At 48.1% G+C, this 18,055-nt stretch overlaps 2 protein-coding genes across 4 annotated transcripts; one reads left to right on the forward strand and one right to left on the reverse strand.

Moving 5' to 3' along the window:
* The first annotated feature begins 11,132 nt into the window (after positions 1 to 11,132).
* On the forward strand, positions 11,133 to 16,130 carry LOC123448196 (CBL-interacting protein kinase 32). Of its 3 annotated transcripts, XM_045125010.1 has the most exons (16): positions 11,133 to 11,308; positions 11,457 to 11,537; positions 12,326 to 12,576; positions 12,754 to 12,816; positions 13,093 to 13,164; positions 13,295 to 13,402; positions 13,489 to 13,569; positions 13,721 to 13,774; positions 13,881 to 14,006; positions 14,089 to 14,178; positions 14,417 to 14,539; positions 14,655 to 14,765; positions 15,091 to 15,204; positions 15,311 to 15,367; positions 15,450 to 15,524; positions 15,712 to 16,130. In XM_045125010.1, the coding sequence occupies exons 3-16, from the start codon at positions 12,406 to 12,408 to the stop codon at positions 15,784 to 15,786; spliced, it is 1,320 nt and encodes a 439-aa protein (XP_044980945.1). In that variant the 5' UTR covers positions 11,133 to 11,308; positions 11,457 to 11,537; positions 12,326 to 12,405; the 3' UTR covers positions 15,787 to 16,130. The 3 variants fall into 3 exon arrangements, with proteins under 3 accessions (XP_044980945.1, XP_044980944.1, XP_044980943.1); XM_045125009.1 differs by lacking the exon at positions 11,457 to 11,537 and having other exon boundaries at positions 12,331 to 12,576; XM_045125008.1 differs by lacking the exon at positions 11,457 to 11,537 and having other exon boundaries at positions 11,134 to 11,308.
* Positions 16,002 to 17,598, reverse strand: LOC123448197 (neo-calmodulin-like). Its single transcript, XM_045125011.1, has 4 exons — positions 17,313 to 17,598; positions 16,834 to 17,203; positions 16,598 to 16,714; positions 16,002 to 16,368 (listed from the first exon to the last, which is right to left on the reverse strand). The coding sequence occupies exons 1-4, from the start codon at positions 17,383 to 17,385 to the stop codon at positions 16,230 to 16,232; spliced, it is 699 nt and encodes a 232-aa protein (XP_044980946.1). The 5' UTR covers positions 17,386 to 17,598; the 3' UTR covers positions 16,002 to 16,229.
* Positions 17,599 to 18,055: the final 457 nt, after the last annotated feature.

Here is an 18,055-nt window from a genome sequence, read left to right on the forward strand (position 1 = left end):
GCTCCGCAGAAACGCGATCTAGAGGAAAAACTATGGAGATATGTGGTCGGGCAGCCGTGAGAAAGTCGTCTCAAATCTGCCCTAAAAGCTCCATATATATAGGAGGAGGGAGGGGGACCTTGCCTTGGGGTCCAAGGGACCCTCAAGGGGTCGGCCGAGCCAAGGGGGGGAGGACTCCCCCCCCCAAACCGAGTTGGACTTGGTTTGGTGGGAGGAGTCCCCCTCCCTTCCCACTTCCTCCCCTTTTTTTCTTTTCCTTTGATTTTCTTTTCTTGGCGCATAGGCCCCCTTGGGGCTGTCCCACCAGCCCACTAAGGGCTGGTGTGTCCCCCCAAAACCTATGGGCTTCCCCGGGGTGGGTTGCCCCCCCCCCCCGGTGAACTCCCGGACCATTCGTCATTCCCGGTACATTCCCGGTAACTCCGAAAACCTTCCGATAATCAAATGAGGTCATCCTATATATCAATCTTCGTTTCCGGACCATTCCGGAAACCCTCGTGACGTCCGTGATCTCATCCGGGACTCCGAACAACATTCGGTAACCAACCATATAACTCAAATACGCATAAAACAACGTCGAACCTTAAGTGTGCAGACCCTGCGGGTTCGAGAACTATGTAGACATGACCCGAGAGACTCCTCGGTCAATATCCAATAGCGGGACCTGGATGCCCATATTGGATCCTACATATTCTACGAAGATCTTATCGTTTGAACCTCAGTGCCAAGGATTCGTATAATCCCGTATGTCATTCCCTTTGTCCTTCGGTATGTTACTTGCCCGAGATTCGATCGTCAGTATCCGCATACCTATTTCAATCTCGTTTACTGGCAAGTCTCTTTACTCGTTCCGTAATACAAGATCCCGCAACTTACACTAAGTTACATTGCTTGCAAGGCTTGTGTGTGATGTTGTATTACCGAGTGGGCCCCGAGATACCTCTCCGTCACACGGAGTGACAAATCCCAGTCTTGATCCATACTAACTCAACTAACACCTTCGGAGATACCTGTAGAGCATCTTTATAGTCACCCAGTTACGTTGCGACGTTTGATACACACAAAGTATTCCTCCGGTGTCAGTGAGTTATATGATCTCATGGTCATAGGAATAAATACTTGACACGCAGAAAACAGTAGCAACAAAATGACACGATCAACATGCTACGTCTATTAGTTTGGGTCTAGTCCATCACGTGATTCTCCCAATGACGTGATCCAGTTATCAAGCAACAACACCTTGTTCATAATCAGAAGACACTGACTATCATCGATCAACTGGCTAGCCAACTAGAGGCATGCTAGGGACGGTGTTTTGTCTATGTACCCACACATGTAAATGAGTCTTCATTCAATACAATTATAGCATGGATAATAAACTATTATCTTGATACAGGAATTATAATAATAACTATACATTTATTATTGCCTCTAGGGCATAATTCCAACATGATAGCCATGAAAATGACCCGCCACATCAGACATAGCTCGTCTGTAAGCCGCCATCATGGGATCCCGAGAGTCCCAGGTACCCGAAACTTGTTGCGCCACCAAATCGGAGTCACCAAAACACCTGACTCGTGTTAGGTTCATCTCTTTTGCGAGTCGCAAGCCGTGAAGCAAAGCTTCATATTCCGCCGCATTATTAGTGCAGGGAAACATGAGTCGGAGAACGTAACAGAACTTATCTCCTTGAGGGGATACTAACACCACACCATCCCCCGAGCCTTCCAGCTGCCTGGATCCATCAAAGTAAATAGTCCAGTAGGTAAGGTCAGGCCGGTCTTCCGGAGCCTGTAGCTCTGTCCAGTCGTTAACGAAATCAACTAGTGCCTGGGACTTGATAGCTATGCGGGGAGTATATTGTATGTGATGAGACCCAAGCTCTATCTCCCATTTGGCGATTCGCCCTGTTGCCTCCCGATTCTGGATGATGTCACCAAGGGGAGCAGAACTAACCACTGTGATCGGGTGCTCCTGGAAATAATGCTTAAGTTTTCGACTTGCCATAAACACCCCATATATCAGTTTTTGCCAATGCGGGTATCGTTGTTTGGAAAGAGTTAACACCTCGCTGATAAAATATACTCGGCGTTGCACTGGGTATTCCTTCCCTTCTTCCTTTCTTTCAACGACCACTGCCACACTTACTGCCTTCGAATTTGCCGCGATATACAGAAGCATAGGCTCCTTTTCAGTTGGGGCTGCCAGGACCAGCGGGTTAACCAATTGGCGTTTTAGGGCCTCGAGCGCCTCGTCTGCCTCATTTGTCCACACGAATCGATCGGACTTCCTCAATAATTGATAAAGAGGAATCGCCTTTTCCCCTAGGCGACTCACAAAACGACTTAATGCTGCAATGCGACCCGCCAGTCGTTGAACTTGATTAACATTCGCCGGCTTTCCGAGAGAGGTAACCGCTTCGATCTTGTCCGGGTTAGCTTCGATGCCGCGCTCTGATACCAAGAAACCCAGCAATTTCCCTGCAGGTACACCAAAAACGCACTTGGTAGGATTTAGCTTCATCTGATATACCCGTAGATTATCAAAAGTCTCCTTAAGGTCTTCCAATAGTGTCTCCCCCTGGCGGGTCTTGATCACAATATCATCGACATAGGCATGGACGTTGCAACCAATTTGGTTACGAAGACAATTCTGGATGCAGCGTTGATAAGTCGCCCCCACGCTTTTGAGTCCGAAAGGCATGGACACATAGCAAAAGGCCCCGAAGGGGGTTATGAAGGCCGTCTTCTCCTGATCCTCTACGGCCATCTTGATCTGGTGATATCCTGAATAGGCGTCCAGAAAGCACAATCGTTCGCATCCCGCCACCGAGTCAATGATTTGGTCAATGCGGGGAAGAGCGAAGGGGTCTTTGGGACAAGCTCTGTTGAGATCTGTATAATCAATACACATAGGGAAAGTACCATTCTTCTTGAGTACCAACACCGGGTTAGCCAGCCATTTGGGGTGAAAAACTTCCACAATAAACCCGGCGGCTAAAAGACGGGCGACTTCTTCTCCAATCGCCTTGCGTCGTTCCTCGTTGAATCTGCGAAGGTACTGCTGGACAGGTTTGCATTTTGGGTCAACGTTAAGATGGTGCTTAGCGAATTCTCTCGGTACACCAGGCATGTCAGAAGGTTTCCATGCGAAGATGTCCCGATTCTCACGGATGAATTCGATGAGCGCGCTTTCCTATTTGGGGTCCAGACCCGTCCCAATGGTGAACTGCTTGGATGAATCGCCAGGCACGAAATCGATTGTCTTAGTGTCATCCGTTGGTTTGAACTTGAGGGGCGACTCAGAATCTGTAGTTGGTTTCTTGAGTGGTGACATGTCCGCCGGGTCAACATTGGCCCGATGGTGTTTGAGCTCTTCCGCCGCACAGGCAACTTCCGCATAAGCCGCGTCCCCTTCTTCACATTCTTTTGCGATCCTTCTATCTCCATCAACTGTGATGGGTCCTTTGGGACCAGGCATTTTAAGCTTGAGGTAGACATAGCACGGGCGGGCCATGAAGCGGGCGTAAGCCAATCACCCGAACAGTGCATGGTAGGGGCTTTTCAGCTTGACCACCTCAAAGATTAGAGACTCCGACCTATAATTCTGCGCAGTTCCAAACGCCACTGTGAGCCTGACCCGGCCTATGGGATAAGCCGACTTACCCGGGACAATTCCATGGAAAACCGTGGTTGAAGGCATCAAGTCTTTCTCCAATAGATTCATCCTCTGGAAGGTGTCGAAGTATAGGATATTGATGCTGCTGCCACCATCCATTAATACCTTTGATAGGGTGTAACCCCCCACTTGGGGAGCCACGACCAACGCCAGATCGCCCGGGTTATCTATTCTTGGCGGGTGATCCTCCCTGCTCCATGTTATGGTCTGCTCAGACCAATGGAGATATCTGGGAATCGCCGGCTCAGATACACTGTACGCCCGGTGACTTACCTTTTTATCACGCCTGCAAGCATTAGTACTGAAAGCGTGGTACTGCCCATTACTTAGCTGTTTGGGGTTGCTGCGGAAGCCCCCATTATCGTCCTGGTCCTGCAGAGCCCCCTGTGGAGGCGGCTGCTGGAAGGCTCCCGGCGGGTTGTACCGCCGCTGGTGGTGCACCGGGTACTGGCCGTCGCCTGGCTGCGGGCCTCCCTGAGCCCCCTGTTCAGGAAAGCCCTCGAAAGGATTCTGTCTTTGGTTGGACGCGGCGAGCTGCTCCTGGCGCCGGTCTGGATCTTCGTTTTGACCCTTCTTGATTGCCTGTGCCCGAAACTCTCGCATCACGAAACAGTTTTCCCAAGAATGACTCGCGGGGCCGTCGGTCGTGGCGTGATGCGGGCAAGGGCCCTTGAGTAGCTCCTCATAGTTACGCGGCCTTTTCCCACTGAAACCTCGATTCTTCTTTTTGCCGTCGTTAGCATTGGTGTTAGCGACCAAGTCCGAGGGCTCCTCCTGCGGTCTATGCTTGCCATTGGTCCCCTGATTGTGACGGTTGCGCCCCTGGAAACAGGTATGATTTTTGGATGACTCGCCCTTTTTGGGCGAGTTAACCTTACCATCCTCGCCGGGATCCTTAGTATCATCGGCCTTGGCATATCTGGTGAGGGTGTCCATCAGTTCGCCCATGTCTTGGACCTTCCGTTTGAGTCGCCCCAATTTCTGCACTAAGGGCTCGTAATGACAATTATGCTCGAGGATAAGCACACCCTGAGCCGCCGTAATACCATCTGACGAATGAATAATTTTTGCAACCCGCCGTGACCAATGGTGGGCCGACTCATCTGGGCGCTGAACACAGTGTTGTAGATCGACAATCATCATCGGACGTTTGCAGGTTCCCCGGAAGTTTTTGATGAAACGCTCTTTTAATTCGGCCCAGGACTGGATGGAATTGGGAGGCAAGTTTTTCAACCAAGTGCGTGCCGACCCCTCGAGCATCATCGTGAAGTATATGGCGCAAACCGCCTCGTTTACGTCGAGCATGTCCATGGCAATCTCATAACCCTCGATCCATGACGTTGGTTCAAGGTCTGGGGTATAATTAGGCACTTTCCTTGGTCCCTTAAAATCCTTGGGCATCCTTTCGTTCCGAAGGGCCGGGGACAAGCATGGTACCCTAACTCGCCCTCCGCCCCCTACGAGGGGGGCCGGGCGTCTTGGATGTTCAGGAGATCTCGGCCCGGCGGGTTCCGCTCGGGCGGGTTGTCCTACGGGAAGTGTCGCGGCCCACTGTTTACGGCAGGCTGGTCCTCCGGCCTGCTCCTGGTATAACTTGCCTGAGGGGTGGAGTGCAACCTCTCGAGGCTATGCGAGAACTGGGCGTTTTGAACCACCGCCGTCTTCAACATCTCGATGACATTCCTTGCTTCTATCTCAGCTGGGGTGTTGCCATGAATCGGAAGAGACTCCAGGTGGCGAGTTGCGGCAAGCACGTTATCCACCGGGTTGGAGAAGTGGCCTTGAGGCGTCCAGAAATGAGGAATTTGACCCTCAATCGGCTGAGCCGGCGGGTTAGGTGGGCGGCCCGGTCCTCCTGCCGGGGCGGCTCCCATCCCGGGGGTTCGTGGAGTGTCGAACAAACGGGTCGGATTGAGGTCATGGGGCAGGCGACCCTGGTGTCTCCGCTGATGGACGGCGTCGGACGCGCGCTGCTGTCTCTCGAGCCACCAGTTGTCAGTGTTTAAGCGCATCCTTTCGGCCGCAATTTGGGCTTGTCGAGTCTCGATCCTGGCGGACTCCATCTCAGCATCCTGGTGGGCCTTTGCCACCGCCTCTCTGAGCTTCGCTAACTCTGCGTTTATCTCCTCTTGGTTCTCTGGCGTGAGGGGAGTCGCCATTAGTCTCGTGATTTCCGCCGCTAAATCTACCAGGACTGCGGATGGACTCCTGGACGTCCCGCCGGTCCCATCGCCTCTAGCAGGGTTTTGTGTGGGTTGAGTTGCCACAACCATGTAGATGGCGATCTGGCGGCGGGTTCGGTCAAGGACTTCCGGATCCATGGCCAGCGACAAGCCTCTGAGACCATCCCCATGAAGAGACCGGATGGAATCTGAGTCGCCCATGGACGATTCATCATCCGAGTTGACTGGGGTAGTTTCCTGAGTCGCCAAGTGCTCTGGCTCCTCCGATCCCTGCGTGAACCCCACAAAGACCGGGCGAGTTAAATGTTGCGTTATGACTGGGTGGACGTACCTGGCCAGCTCGACGATGTCGGTGGAGATGTCCGGCTCAGGAACGGATGATCCGATCATGCCGATGAAGATGTTGATCTTGCCGAAGGGGACCCTGTAGCCAGATTCAATCGAATTCGCTTCAGGTCCCCATCGCTGGTTGTCGATGTAGGTTATCCCGCGGAGGCTCCGAGTCATGAGCGCCGTCGCGTAACTCCCAAACCCTGGTAGGGCTCCCTTTGAGAACTCAACTCCACCGTGCGTAGGCCCCACGGTGGGCGCCAACTGTCGTGGTTTTTTCACGGCAGATGTCCTCGTGAAAGGACTTGATACTGGAGCCATCGCACCTTGGTGGCAACTCAAAGGGGTTAAGCGGGAGAGACACGGCGATTTACACAGGTTCGGCCCCTCGAGAGGAGGTAATAGCCTACGTCCTGCTTTTGTGTGTATTGATATGGATTCGATTACAAGGAAGGCGTAACTCGCCTAAACCTAGCACTCGATGATTTCTAACCCGTACCCTCTCCCCTGGGACTTCGCCTTTATATATAGGTCGATTCCCTAGGGTTTACAAGGATTCCTTCCTTTCTACAACTCGTGACCATTGCGGTCTCTAAATCGCCATCTTCCAAAGCTGAGAGACCCGTCAAGAGCCATACTCGTCGTACGACCTTGATTCGGCCAAAACGAGGCCCAACTAAACATTTATATGAATCGCCCAATGGATAACCCGGCCCAACTAGGGCGGGTCATCCACTGGTTACATCCCCAACAGCGTGGCAGAGGGCCATGAGGGCGCCAGGAGGAGCTTGGAGTGCTCGCCATGTCTCATGGCTCTTAGATGTTCTTCTCGACGGCTGGGGGAACATGGTATGTTTCTTGAAGCACGCCTCGCTGATTTAATAGGTGGTTTTCCCCCTCGCACATAAAGGGATTTTTGATAAAATATTATTGGAATCACCTATCTCCTATTGGAGCATAGGAATCGATGGGTGTCATCAACTCTGCAGAGGAAAAGTCAATTTTGTTGGCCATGCGATGCTTCAATAATCGGGAACGCACCGCAAGCCAAACTGGAGTCGGCCGAACATCGGAAAAGAGCAAAACTCGCCTCACAACCCGAAGACTTTGGACGCGGGAAGATATTGGATCAAGACTATGACATTGGAGGCCAGTTCGGGGGCTACTAAGGGAGTCTAAGATTAAGGGGTCATTGGGTTGCCGGCCTATCTCTATGAGCCAAACAGGTGGGCCTCTCTGTGACCGTCACTAAGGGACCGAAGATTGTGATGACACCATGTCCTAAATGAAGATACTCTGAGCTATAGCGTGCACTCCAAGTCATGATGGTATATTTGGTATGGCGGCTCCTTGACGCAGTCGACATTGTGTAAGCCTAGGTACCCCTGGTATATATATAAACCAGAGGGTTTTTACTCCATAGGGTAGATTAAGATCATTACTCCTAGGATTTTAGACAATAACATACGATCTCGAGGTAGATCAACTATGTACTCGATACTCCATCATCAATATAAACAAGAGCATGACATAGGGTTTTACCTCCTTCAAGAGGGCCCGAACCTAGGTAAATATCGTCTCCCTTGTCCCCTATTGCCCATCGATCCAAGATCCATAGTTTTGGGACCCCCTACCCGAGATTAACCGGTTTTGACACCCACATCAGCCGTTGGTGGGCCGGAGGTAACGACGGCCATGCCGATCACGGGCAGTAGCTGCCTTCGGGCAGTAGTGGCGGAGCGTGTGGTGGGTGCCATGCACACACCCAACAAACATGCCACATGCACTACACGCTTACGGGGACTGCACCACCGACGTGGTGCAGCCACCCAACTGGAGATGTCCTCTAGCGGAGTGGTGGAGCGATGACGGCGGAGCGGTGCTATTAGAGATTGGGGAGAATCAAACTACACATGTTACACGGAGGGAGGGAATGAATGCGATGTAGAGTCGCCCACCGTGAGGGTTTATAAAGTAGGCTGCCAACCATTGGGGGTTTCGGGGATTTCGCCGAGCTGGGCGGGAAGCTTGCACGGATGTGTGGGGAACCTACATGGTTTCTAGGGAATAGGATGACCAACATACCTTCGAGCTGACGGGTGGCCAAACGAAAAGCATGTGCGGTGACGAAGCGTACACTGGAATCCTCGGGCGGCATGAAAAGATGAGGTGGAGGAGGAACAAATGGTAAGTACACCAATGGTTAATAATAATAAAATTTCATTTTATTACATAGCAAATGACCGTTCTCTATGCACTATCACCACTGCTCTACGCATGGGGTTGCTCGCGGTTGAGGCGACACCAACACGCTCTGCTCGTGTCCCTATGCGCGCTTCGTAGGCATCCCTCCGCACACGAACGATCACATACGTTTGGTGTGCCATATGCATGCGGTTGCGCCGAACTCGGCGCCACCATGAAATTAAGCGCTGCGAAAACTAACATGCGGACGTGTCAAAATTCTAGGTCATCTGGTGCCCATCCCTTTATTCCCGCGACCATTTACCATCATCTCTTTAACCTTGTGACCGCACCACACAACACAAGAAGCACACCACTACAAAAAACAGAGAGAGGATGCACATACCTTCATCTCTTCAACCATCCCGCACAGATCCAATGGAGGCGATCCTAGCAGCTACCGGCCCGAGCGGCAGTTCACCATTCTTGCCAAAGTGTACATCCACATTAGGAAGACGGACCTCTAGGTAGGGTACACCAACGACCCGGTCGTGGTGGAGAACTCCATCAACACTATTAAGCAGCTGTTTGCTGAGGATGACAAGTACAAAGTGGTCGGATTCGACCTCGATTACACCGACGGTCATGTCGAGTATGATCAGAAGGTTGTCGTCAAACATTTGTGCATGCGCCATCATGTCCTCGTCGACCGCTACTGCGTGACCACAAGGTCTTGCGAGCGTTTTGTCAGATTTGTCAACAACCTCGACTACATGTTTGCAACGGTGGACACCACCAACGATCTAAAAGTGCTCAAGACTACGGGCTTGGCCTGCCAGAAGCCTGTCGGCATCCAAGGACAATAGAGGGTCTGGGCAGCAAGAAGGGCAAGGAATCCCTGGTTGACCTCGCCCGACCATCATCTACCTGTACTACAGAGGCATGAAGGCTGAGTGCGACAAGGACAAGTTTGTCTAGCACAAGGGGTGGATGAAGAACATATCAAGTACGCGCCCAAGGACGCGTACACGAGCTACGAGATGTATAGGAGGATCGTTGACACGAGGAAGTGCCTCCTTCCTGCAGACGGCGAGGGATAGCCACAAATAGAGCGGTGGCAGTAACCGTCGTCAGAAGAAGAATAAGATTTGATGATCGTCTACTTGTAAATTTTTATTGAGAAATGTACATGTGTTATGTAGTTACTTATGTAATTGGATGTTCAAGTTGGTTATGCAACTATGTTGTTATTCTGTAGACATAGCATAGATGTTGTGCAAACAGACCGAATCACACTGCATACAATTGTTTACCAGCAACCCTCTGCCCACACCATACACAACTTGTGAGGATGAATCGTTTGCGTTATTATTGGTCTTTCCACACAATTTTAATTACTGAACGGTTTGCTAGGTATGACACACCTTCTTATGCTAAATAGCTTATGTTGTGTTGGATCAACACAAACAGTTTATAGTTTATCCGAGTGAACTGTATATCGTCGCATGCATATGTGTTTTGTATATCGTCGCATGCATATGTGTTTTGTTAAGTGTTTGTGTTCTCTTAATTAATAGTAAATAGTTCATGAGGACCTACTCTATGCGATGCATGGCACACGCAAGTCTCATCTGAATCATGCATGATGGTCTAGCCGTTGCACACAATTCGTTTTATTGACGATGGAGCCAGAACTATACCATTTGCGATTGATGGATCGCACACAGTTTGGTTGAAAGTTCTCAAATACATGTGTCGTCTTAGGACCATCCAGCAGTAGTGTCGAAATTCACGCAAACGCGGCGGTGTGAGCACGATCGCCTCAGTCGGGAGCGAGAGCATCCGCATGCTTGTTGTTGATACTAAAACCGACTGATCTCACGTAAGGGGGTCACGAGCTCTGGATCTAAAATCAATAGTTACATAAGACTCGGGGAGATGATGTTTACTGAGGTTCGGGCCCTCTCGAAGAGGTAAAACCCTACGTCGTGCTTTGATTGATGATGATGTATCAAGTAGAGAATGATGATCTACCTCAAGACCGTTGTGTAAACTCTAAATCCAAAAGTGAGTAATTGTGTCTCTACCGACTAAACCTCTGGACTTATATTGATTCCCGAAGATGCCTAGGTTGCATGCTAGATCGGTCGTTGACATGCCGAATACAAAGCTACCCCTGAAGTGCACATCAGGTCTTAAGTAGTTTCCATCTTAAAAAAACAAGTCTTTGATACTTAGGTCGTCCTTTACGCGATATATTAGAATCCTCTAATTCGGCCATGTGGGCTAAATACCTCGCGCCGGTACCCCTTAGTCCGGAACACCATCACTCGTCCGTGTGCTAGATGCACGGAGTGACTAATTTTGAAACCTTGTGCTACCATCAAGCATGATGAAGGAACTCCATCCGAGGTGCTATATTGTTCACTTTTGTAACATGTTTAAAAGAAATCATAAATGCAACGTATTTTTTTTCTTTTCTTTGAACACAATGTGCAACGGAGTCGGGTACTACTGGATATGGCATACTCATAATAATTGGACACCGAATTCACCTGTGTTGAATTAACGAGGAGGGGGTCCAGATCTGAAATCCGGGATCAATCATGCATGCACACCCATGGTGTGCTGCTGTGTGGTGTGTGAGTCCACACGCACCCTGCTGCCGCTGTCCGAGTCGCCGTAGGCCCCCCGCTCTGACACCAACTGCCCCGGCAGCTGCTTTCTTAAAGGCCACCGTCATGTCTGTGTCGTCGTCTTCTCAGTTTCAGCCCAGCCCAGCTCAGCCGAGTTGTTCCAAACTCCTCCTCTCGCTCACTCCTATTTATTACAGTAGTTCAGCTTCCCTCTTCTCCTCACCCCGAGCTCTTCCTGATAACAGGCAGCCATTTCTTGCCACTCACATAGCAGCGAGCAGCCACCTTGTAACTGTAAGTTTTCCGACCTTCTCAATTTGCTTTCTACTCTTTCCTCCTTGTGAATTGTGGTTCCACCACCGAGTGTTTGATGTGAGCACAAGGCTCAATTTTGGCCTGCGCCGTTCCCCCTAACTAACTGAGCTTGATTCTTGGAGACTAGCTCCCATCAGGATCAGATGCATAAACTTGGTGCCATTCTTTGCGTATGAAGAATTTCTTGATGGGAGCTACAGGGCCTAGGGTGGGTTACCTTCTTGCTCTTGGCAAATCTTCAAAAGATATTTTTTTCCCCAAAAAAAGAGCAAGAAGAATACCGGCTTGGTGCTGGAGAATTCTGACCAGTTCATCTTCCTTTCGCGGGTGTGGAATATGCCATCCCCTGCGAATATTCAAATGGTCTGTTTCTTTAAAAAATTCTACTGTATTCTTTCTTTCTTTCAAAAAAATGGCGTGTTTGCAGCCCCCTTCCCCTCGTGCGTGCCCAGTTCCATTCACAACAGACATCCTGTCCAGATCCAAAACATCGACGGTCTTATTATTCCTTTTGACCTCCAGTTGATTATTCCGGTTTAATTTGGCCTTTCGGGGATTTTCTCCAGGATCTTGTCTACTAAACAACTCCACTACTGTGCTGATTGACTTGTTCACACATCTTATTTTTGGGTTCAGCGGTACTAGGTGCCAGAGCCAGCTGCAGTTTTTCCCCCCTCTCTCATTCGAACCATGCAGGTCGGGAGTGCTGCATGTATGTAATTCATTGACAACCTAATGCACAAGTGCCAACTGCAGTTTTGTCTACACAAGTTAATGCATGGTCTGCTCGTTCCTCAATCCTCCATAACTGACTGCTCCACAGCATTTTCATGGCCACGGGGCCATTTTCTGTAGTGCCACAAGATGATAACATTATTATTATTTTGGATATATCTGCTCATTAATGTGTGATCTGAGAGAAGAAATGGTCTGCAATCCAAATGAGGTTTATTCAGCCTGTCTTTTCCATGTCTCACCTGTACATTTTCCACACAGGACAGTGAAGCAAATTGGCGGCGCGTGGAAACGGAGCCACACGCCTGACCTGAGGGTTCCAGAGGGCGATAAGGCAGGGGATGAGTACAACCAAGGTGAAGAGGCGTGTGGGCAAGTATGAGCTAGGCCGGACCATCGGCGAGGGCACATTCGCCAAGGTCAGGTTCGCCAGGAACACCGAGACAGGGGACCCCGTTGCCATCAAGATCTTGGACAAGGAGAAGCTTCTCAAGCACAAGATGGTTGAGCAGGTCACTCTCCTAACGCCCACCTCACATTTAACCTTTTCATGCTCCTCAATTATAGCACTTCTTGTTTCTGGTGGTATTGCATATCTAGTGGACTACGATGGGTCCTCCTGCCCCATAGTTTTTTTTTTTTTTTTTTTTTGCTCCTGATGAGTAACTAAATCTGTGGTGGAATCGCAGATCAAGCGGGAAATCGCAACGATGAAGTTGATTAAGCATCCCAATGTTGTCCGCATACACGAGGTATTATCTCAAGGAATCACCATTCATTTTTGTTAGTTCTTCCCAACTATAATTATTTAGGTACAGAGCGAGTAATATTCTTCAGAAAAGTGCATAATGTTTGGGGTCCATGCCACAATACTACTCCAAGGCAGCTACCTCTTTCCAATCATGCACCTCAACCATAAAGCTGTTGTCAGAAATATTGGACGCAATTATTTGGCGCGTCTATTTTAATTTCATCAGGGGAAACTGCTAATGTTATCGAATTAATTAATGCTCTCTTCAACTTTCCAGGTGATGGGAAGCAAAACAAAGATCTACATTGTTTTAGAATATGTCACCGGTGGCGAGCTCTTTGACACAATTGTAAGTGATATGCACCAGATGTTTCCTGCTTACGCACTGATGTGGTTTGCTCATCCTCAGCAAACACAGGATTACAACATATACCGTTGTTAGTTATGTACTGACGGCTATCGCGCCCCTTGTCGTAAAGGTTAACCATGGCAGAATGAGGGAAGATGAGGCAAGGAGATACTTCCAACAGTTGATTAATGCGGTTGATTATTGCCATAGCAGGGGGGTCTACCACCGTGATTTAAAAGTGAGCTCCTCTCCATCTCTGCTGCCCTTTTTTCATGTCGATGCGAAATGTACTCACATAATGTATTTAAACCAAAATACCTGCAGCCAGAAAATTTATTACTTGATTCATGTGGAAATCTGAAGGTGTCTGATTTTGGGCTGAGTGCACTATCTCAGCAGCTCAAGGTATGGGTTTGTAGCTTCATGCACTCTTAAGTTATTATGGAAAGTTTTCATCTGTATTAACAGATAATCATGTTCCTTTGATGCTAAAAAATTCTCATATGTTCATTCTTCTGGTATATTTTGGAATATCTAACTATTTATTGTTGTTCAGGATGATGGATTACTGCACACGACTTGCGGCACTCCAAATTATGTTGCACCAGAGGTAATTTCAGAAATTTGTAGAACTGAACCGCCAACAGTTCTTGACATTATTTTCTAACCGAATACCACTAGTAATGATTAAAATATTGTAACTACCTTCGCAACAGGTCCTCGAAGATCAAGGCTATGATGGTGCAATGGCAGATTTGTGGTCATGTGGAGTAATTTTGTTTGTTCTGCTAGCAGGGTATTTGCCTTTTGAGGACTCTAATCTTATGGTCTTGTATAAGAAAGTGAGCATTGTACTTCTTTTGGTTTACTGTTACGGTCTTGCTTGTTCATGCTGATTTGGTTTTTCTCAATCGTTCCTTGCAGATATCAGATGCAGAATTTACTTTTCCACCGTGGACGTCTTTTCCAGCCAAGAGGTTGTTAACAAGAATCCTTGATCCAAATCCAATGACGGTATGGTAGAACACAAGAGCTCATTGAACCAATATTTTAGATAGGAAAATGTCCTCACACAATGAATCCTATAGTAGGGTTGTAGATAACATGCTGTCAGTTCCATTTATCAGCCTATCAATATTCAAAGTTCTTTTATGCTTACTAATAAACACACCAGAGAATATAGAATTCAGGGACTAATAATCCCACATTTTGCTCCATAATATCAAGCTAATGTCTTGACAAATTTTGCCAGAGAATAACAGTTCAAGAAATGCTAGAGGATGAATGGTTCAAGAAAGGCTACAAGCGCGCGGAGTTTGATGAGAAGTATGACACAACACTGGACGATGTGGACGCTGTCTTCAATGATTCAGAAGTAAGCCCATGGTCATATGCAAACTCTTGCATTTCTGTTTCTACCACATGCAGAAGATCTCTCATGGGTTCGGTATTACTAACCAGTTTTATGAATCTGGTTTGCCTTCCTCCAGGAGCACCATGTAACAGAAAAGAAAGAAGAAGAACCAGTAGCTCTGAATGCATTTGAACTGATTTCAATGTCAGCAGGCCTCAATCTTGGAAATTTATTCGACTCTGAGCAGGTAAGATAACACCCTAATAGCAACATAAAACTTAGGAAATTGCGACGCACGATGACTTAACTTGCCATAGTTTTATAGGTTTTACTGATATAGCCTAAATCATGCTTCTATTATGCACCTGATTTTATTATAAAGTATCTCTAATTCGATAGCTCAGTTATATTGAATCATCAAAGCTAGCAGTTACATTTATATGCCTATGTAAATATAAGATCCTCAGACCTTTTTTTTTCACTTAGAGATTTATGCACATTTTCTGTTACGCATTTAATAATTTCGAAACTTCATTCTTTTATATTCTAACATTGAATAGCTATGTCGACAGGAATTTAAAAGAGAAACAAGGTTTACATCTAAAAGCTCGCCTAAAGAAATTGTCCGCAAGATTGAGGAAGCTGCAAAGCCTCTCGGATTTGATGTTCAGAAGAAAAATTACAAGGTCTGCCACCCAAGATTATTTTTGTCAAAAAAGATCTATTGATTTTGTATATGAGCTTCGAGTATATATTTTTCCTGAATATTTAAATCCTTATTTGTTTGATCAGCTGAGACTAGAAAAGGTAAAGGCAGGAAGGAAGGGGAACCTCAATGTTGCTACGGAGGTAATGTGGAGAATATGCTGAACTGAATCCACTTTTAAGTTTAACTTCTTCAGTTTAACTTTATTTATGCATTATCATTTAGATACTGCGAGTTGGACCTTCTCTTCATATGGTTGAAGTTCGCAAAGCAAAAGGTGACACTTTAGAATTTCACAAGGTAAATTATCATGCCTATTATGATTGAAGTAGGGTTTGTCAACTGAGAGGTGCACCGATTCCTGCTTCTCCGACCTCAGTAATCTGGACTCTACGAGTTACCGGGATTGTAAATTGTGTTTGACCTCTTTTCGCCTTTCCCTCGCCAATTTGTACTGAAATGCATAAATCTTTATATTGTGGTGCAGTTCTACAAGAACCTTTCTAACACCTTGAAGGACGTTGTTTGGAAATCCGACGATCTTCAGATCCAACCTTCCTAGCAGCAGCTTCGGAGAAGGGGGAATGGGTAAACTATTAGCATCCCATTCTTCCGGAGTTGATCCATTCTCAGGAGCTGGATCAGGAAAAATTGTTCATTGCATTTTGTAAGTACGGGCGGATAGTCTTGTTGTCAGCTGTGCTTGTCCTCCACTGGTGTTGTATATGCTGCATTTTGGGACAGTTTAATTTAAGTGCATTCTAGTAGGTTTTGCTGTATATTAGACATGTGGGTTTTCGCAAGCCGTATCGAGTCACTTCGGAACAATGCAATCAGGAATTCGCAAACATTTCGTTCCCATTGTAAACTCACATCGGTCAGTCATCATTTTGTTCCCATTGTAAATTGTGAGATCATGGAGTAAATTTCTTGTTTTTGCCTTGTTACACTTGTTCCTTCAGCTGTAAAACAGAACTGAAGGGTGAAACAAAAAAACCTGAATTTTCAGAGGATGGTACATGAGGGGATGCAGCGGCTGTCGCTTCCTCGTTTGTCCTTGTCTCCTTGCTCCGGCGGGGGATCGGCATCGCCGCCGGTCTTCTCTCCTACCATCTCACGACTGTTTTGCTGTGACTTCCGCCGTCTGCCATTTTGCACACGATCAACATGCACTGTGAGATTGGAATACAAAGTTATACTGTACTAAAGTTGCGACAAGTAATACGGATCGGAGGAGAGTGTCATATATTGGGTTCATGCTCATCGTTGTTCGGTTAAAGATGCTTCCTTGCAACAAGTGCAAAAGATAGGAAAAGATGAAGAAGGTTTTGCCTATGAATGAAGATTAGTTAACGCAAGTTGGTGGAGTGTACCGTCGTTTAATACTCCGGCCGATCTCCATAATCCGGAAGGCCAGAAGGTAGCGGCAGACCCGGACTCCATTCTTGAAGAGCAGCGGCACCAATGGTTTTGATCCCGTCGAGTCCATCCTGCAGATTGATTGATTGACTGAATTAGGCGGGAAAAGAAAATCGAAGAACATTTGATTGCAGATTTACAATCGTACAACGGTAATGCCATGAGAAGGTGGAGACGGAATGGTACCGACTTGGCCATCATGACCCTGGCGAACTCGGAGTAGTTGATCTGGCCGTCGCCGTCGAGGTCGGCCTCGCGGAGCATCTCCTTGAGCTCTTCGTCGGAGAGGCGCTCGCCGAGGTTGTCCATGACGTGCCGGAACTCGTCGAGCGAGATGAAGCCGTTCTGGTCCTGGTCGAAGACGCGGAAGGCCTCGCGGAGCTCGTCCTCGGCGTCGGCGCCGCGCATCTTGCGGTCGAGGAGGACCAGGAACTCGGAGAAGTCCACGACGCCGTTGCCGTCGGCGTCCACCTCCGCGATCATCTCCCTCAGCTCCTCCTCTGACGGGCGCTGCCCCAGCGACCGCATCACCGTGCCGAGCTCCTTGGCCGTGATCGTCCCTGTAGGTTTTCGCGCGCGAAATAAATCGAATCGTATCGGATTGAGCGCGCCAACGGGATCAAAATCGATGCGTCCCGATGGCGATCGAATTGAGGAGGAAGGAATCACCGTCTCCATCCTTATCGAAGAGGCTGAAGGCCGCCCGAAACTCGTCGATCTGCTCCTTGGACAGCTCATCCATTCATTCAGCTTAACCCTGAATCTATTACGGGGTGGAGATGGATGAAACCGTGCGGCGGTTTGCCGCCAATTCTCCCGCCTCGTAATCCGTGCGTTGTTCTTGGCTCTTGCGTTGGCGAGGATAGAGGAAAGATGCGCTTGGAAAGGTTTGCCCTGCAGAGACGCCTTTCATCGAAAGGCTGACATGAATTCCGGTGCATCCAAGTGCAGGTATTATTTGTATGCCGTCTTAACAAAACGGTCGAAATGTTTCAACACCACGAAACAGGCTTGGGTCAAACCGAGAAAATCCTTGTACAACCAGGTCAAAATAAAAATAAACCGCCATTCGAGCCCATGGCAAAAGTTGTACCAACCCAACATCGAGCGCAATAAACACAAGATGCTAGTGGCAAAAGTTGTACCAGCCTTAGATCAGCCTCTTTTTTTTTTTCTTTTTTTTTTTTGGAATACAGCCTTAGATCAGCTGCCAACCGCATCTCGTGACACATTGAGCCCTCGGGCTGCTTCTCCACGGGTCATAGCTTTCTCAAGTGCGCATGCGCCCCTCGAGCTGATCTGGTCGATGACGAAAAAGGGTTTTCCCCGTTTTATATTATATAAAGCCTCGACTAAAGCATACAAGACACCACAAGGTTCAACGCACACGTGCACACACACACGCCATTGAC

This window comes from Hordeum vulgare, chromosome 4H (assembly GCF_904849725.1).
Source record: "Hordeum vulgare subsp. vulgare chromosome 4H, MorexV3_pseudomolecules_assembly, whole genome shotgun sequence".
Classification (NCBI taxonomy): Eukaryota; Viridiplantae; Streptophyta; class Magnoliopsida; order Poales; family Poaceae; genus Hordeum; species Hordeum vulgare.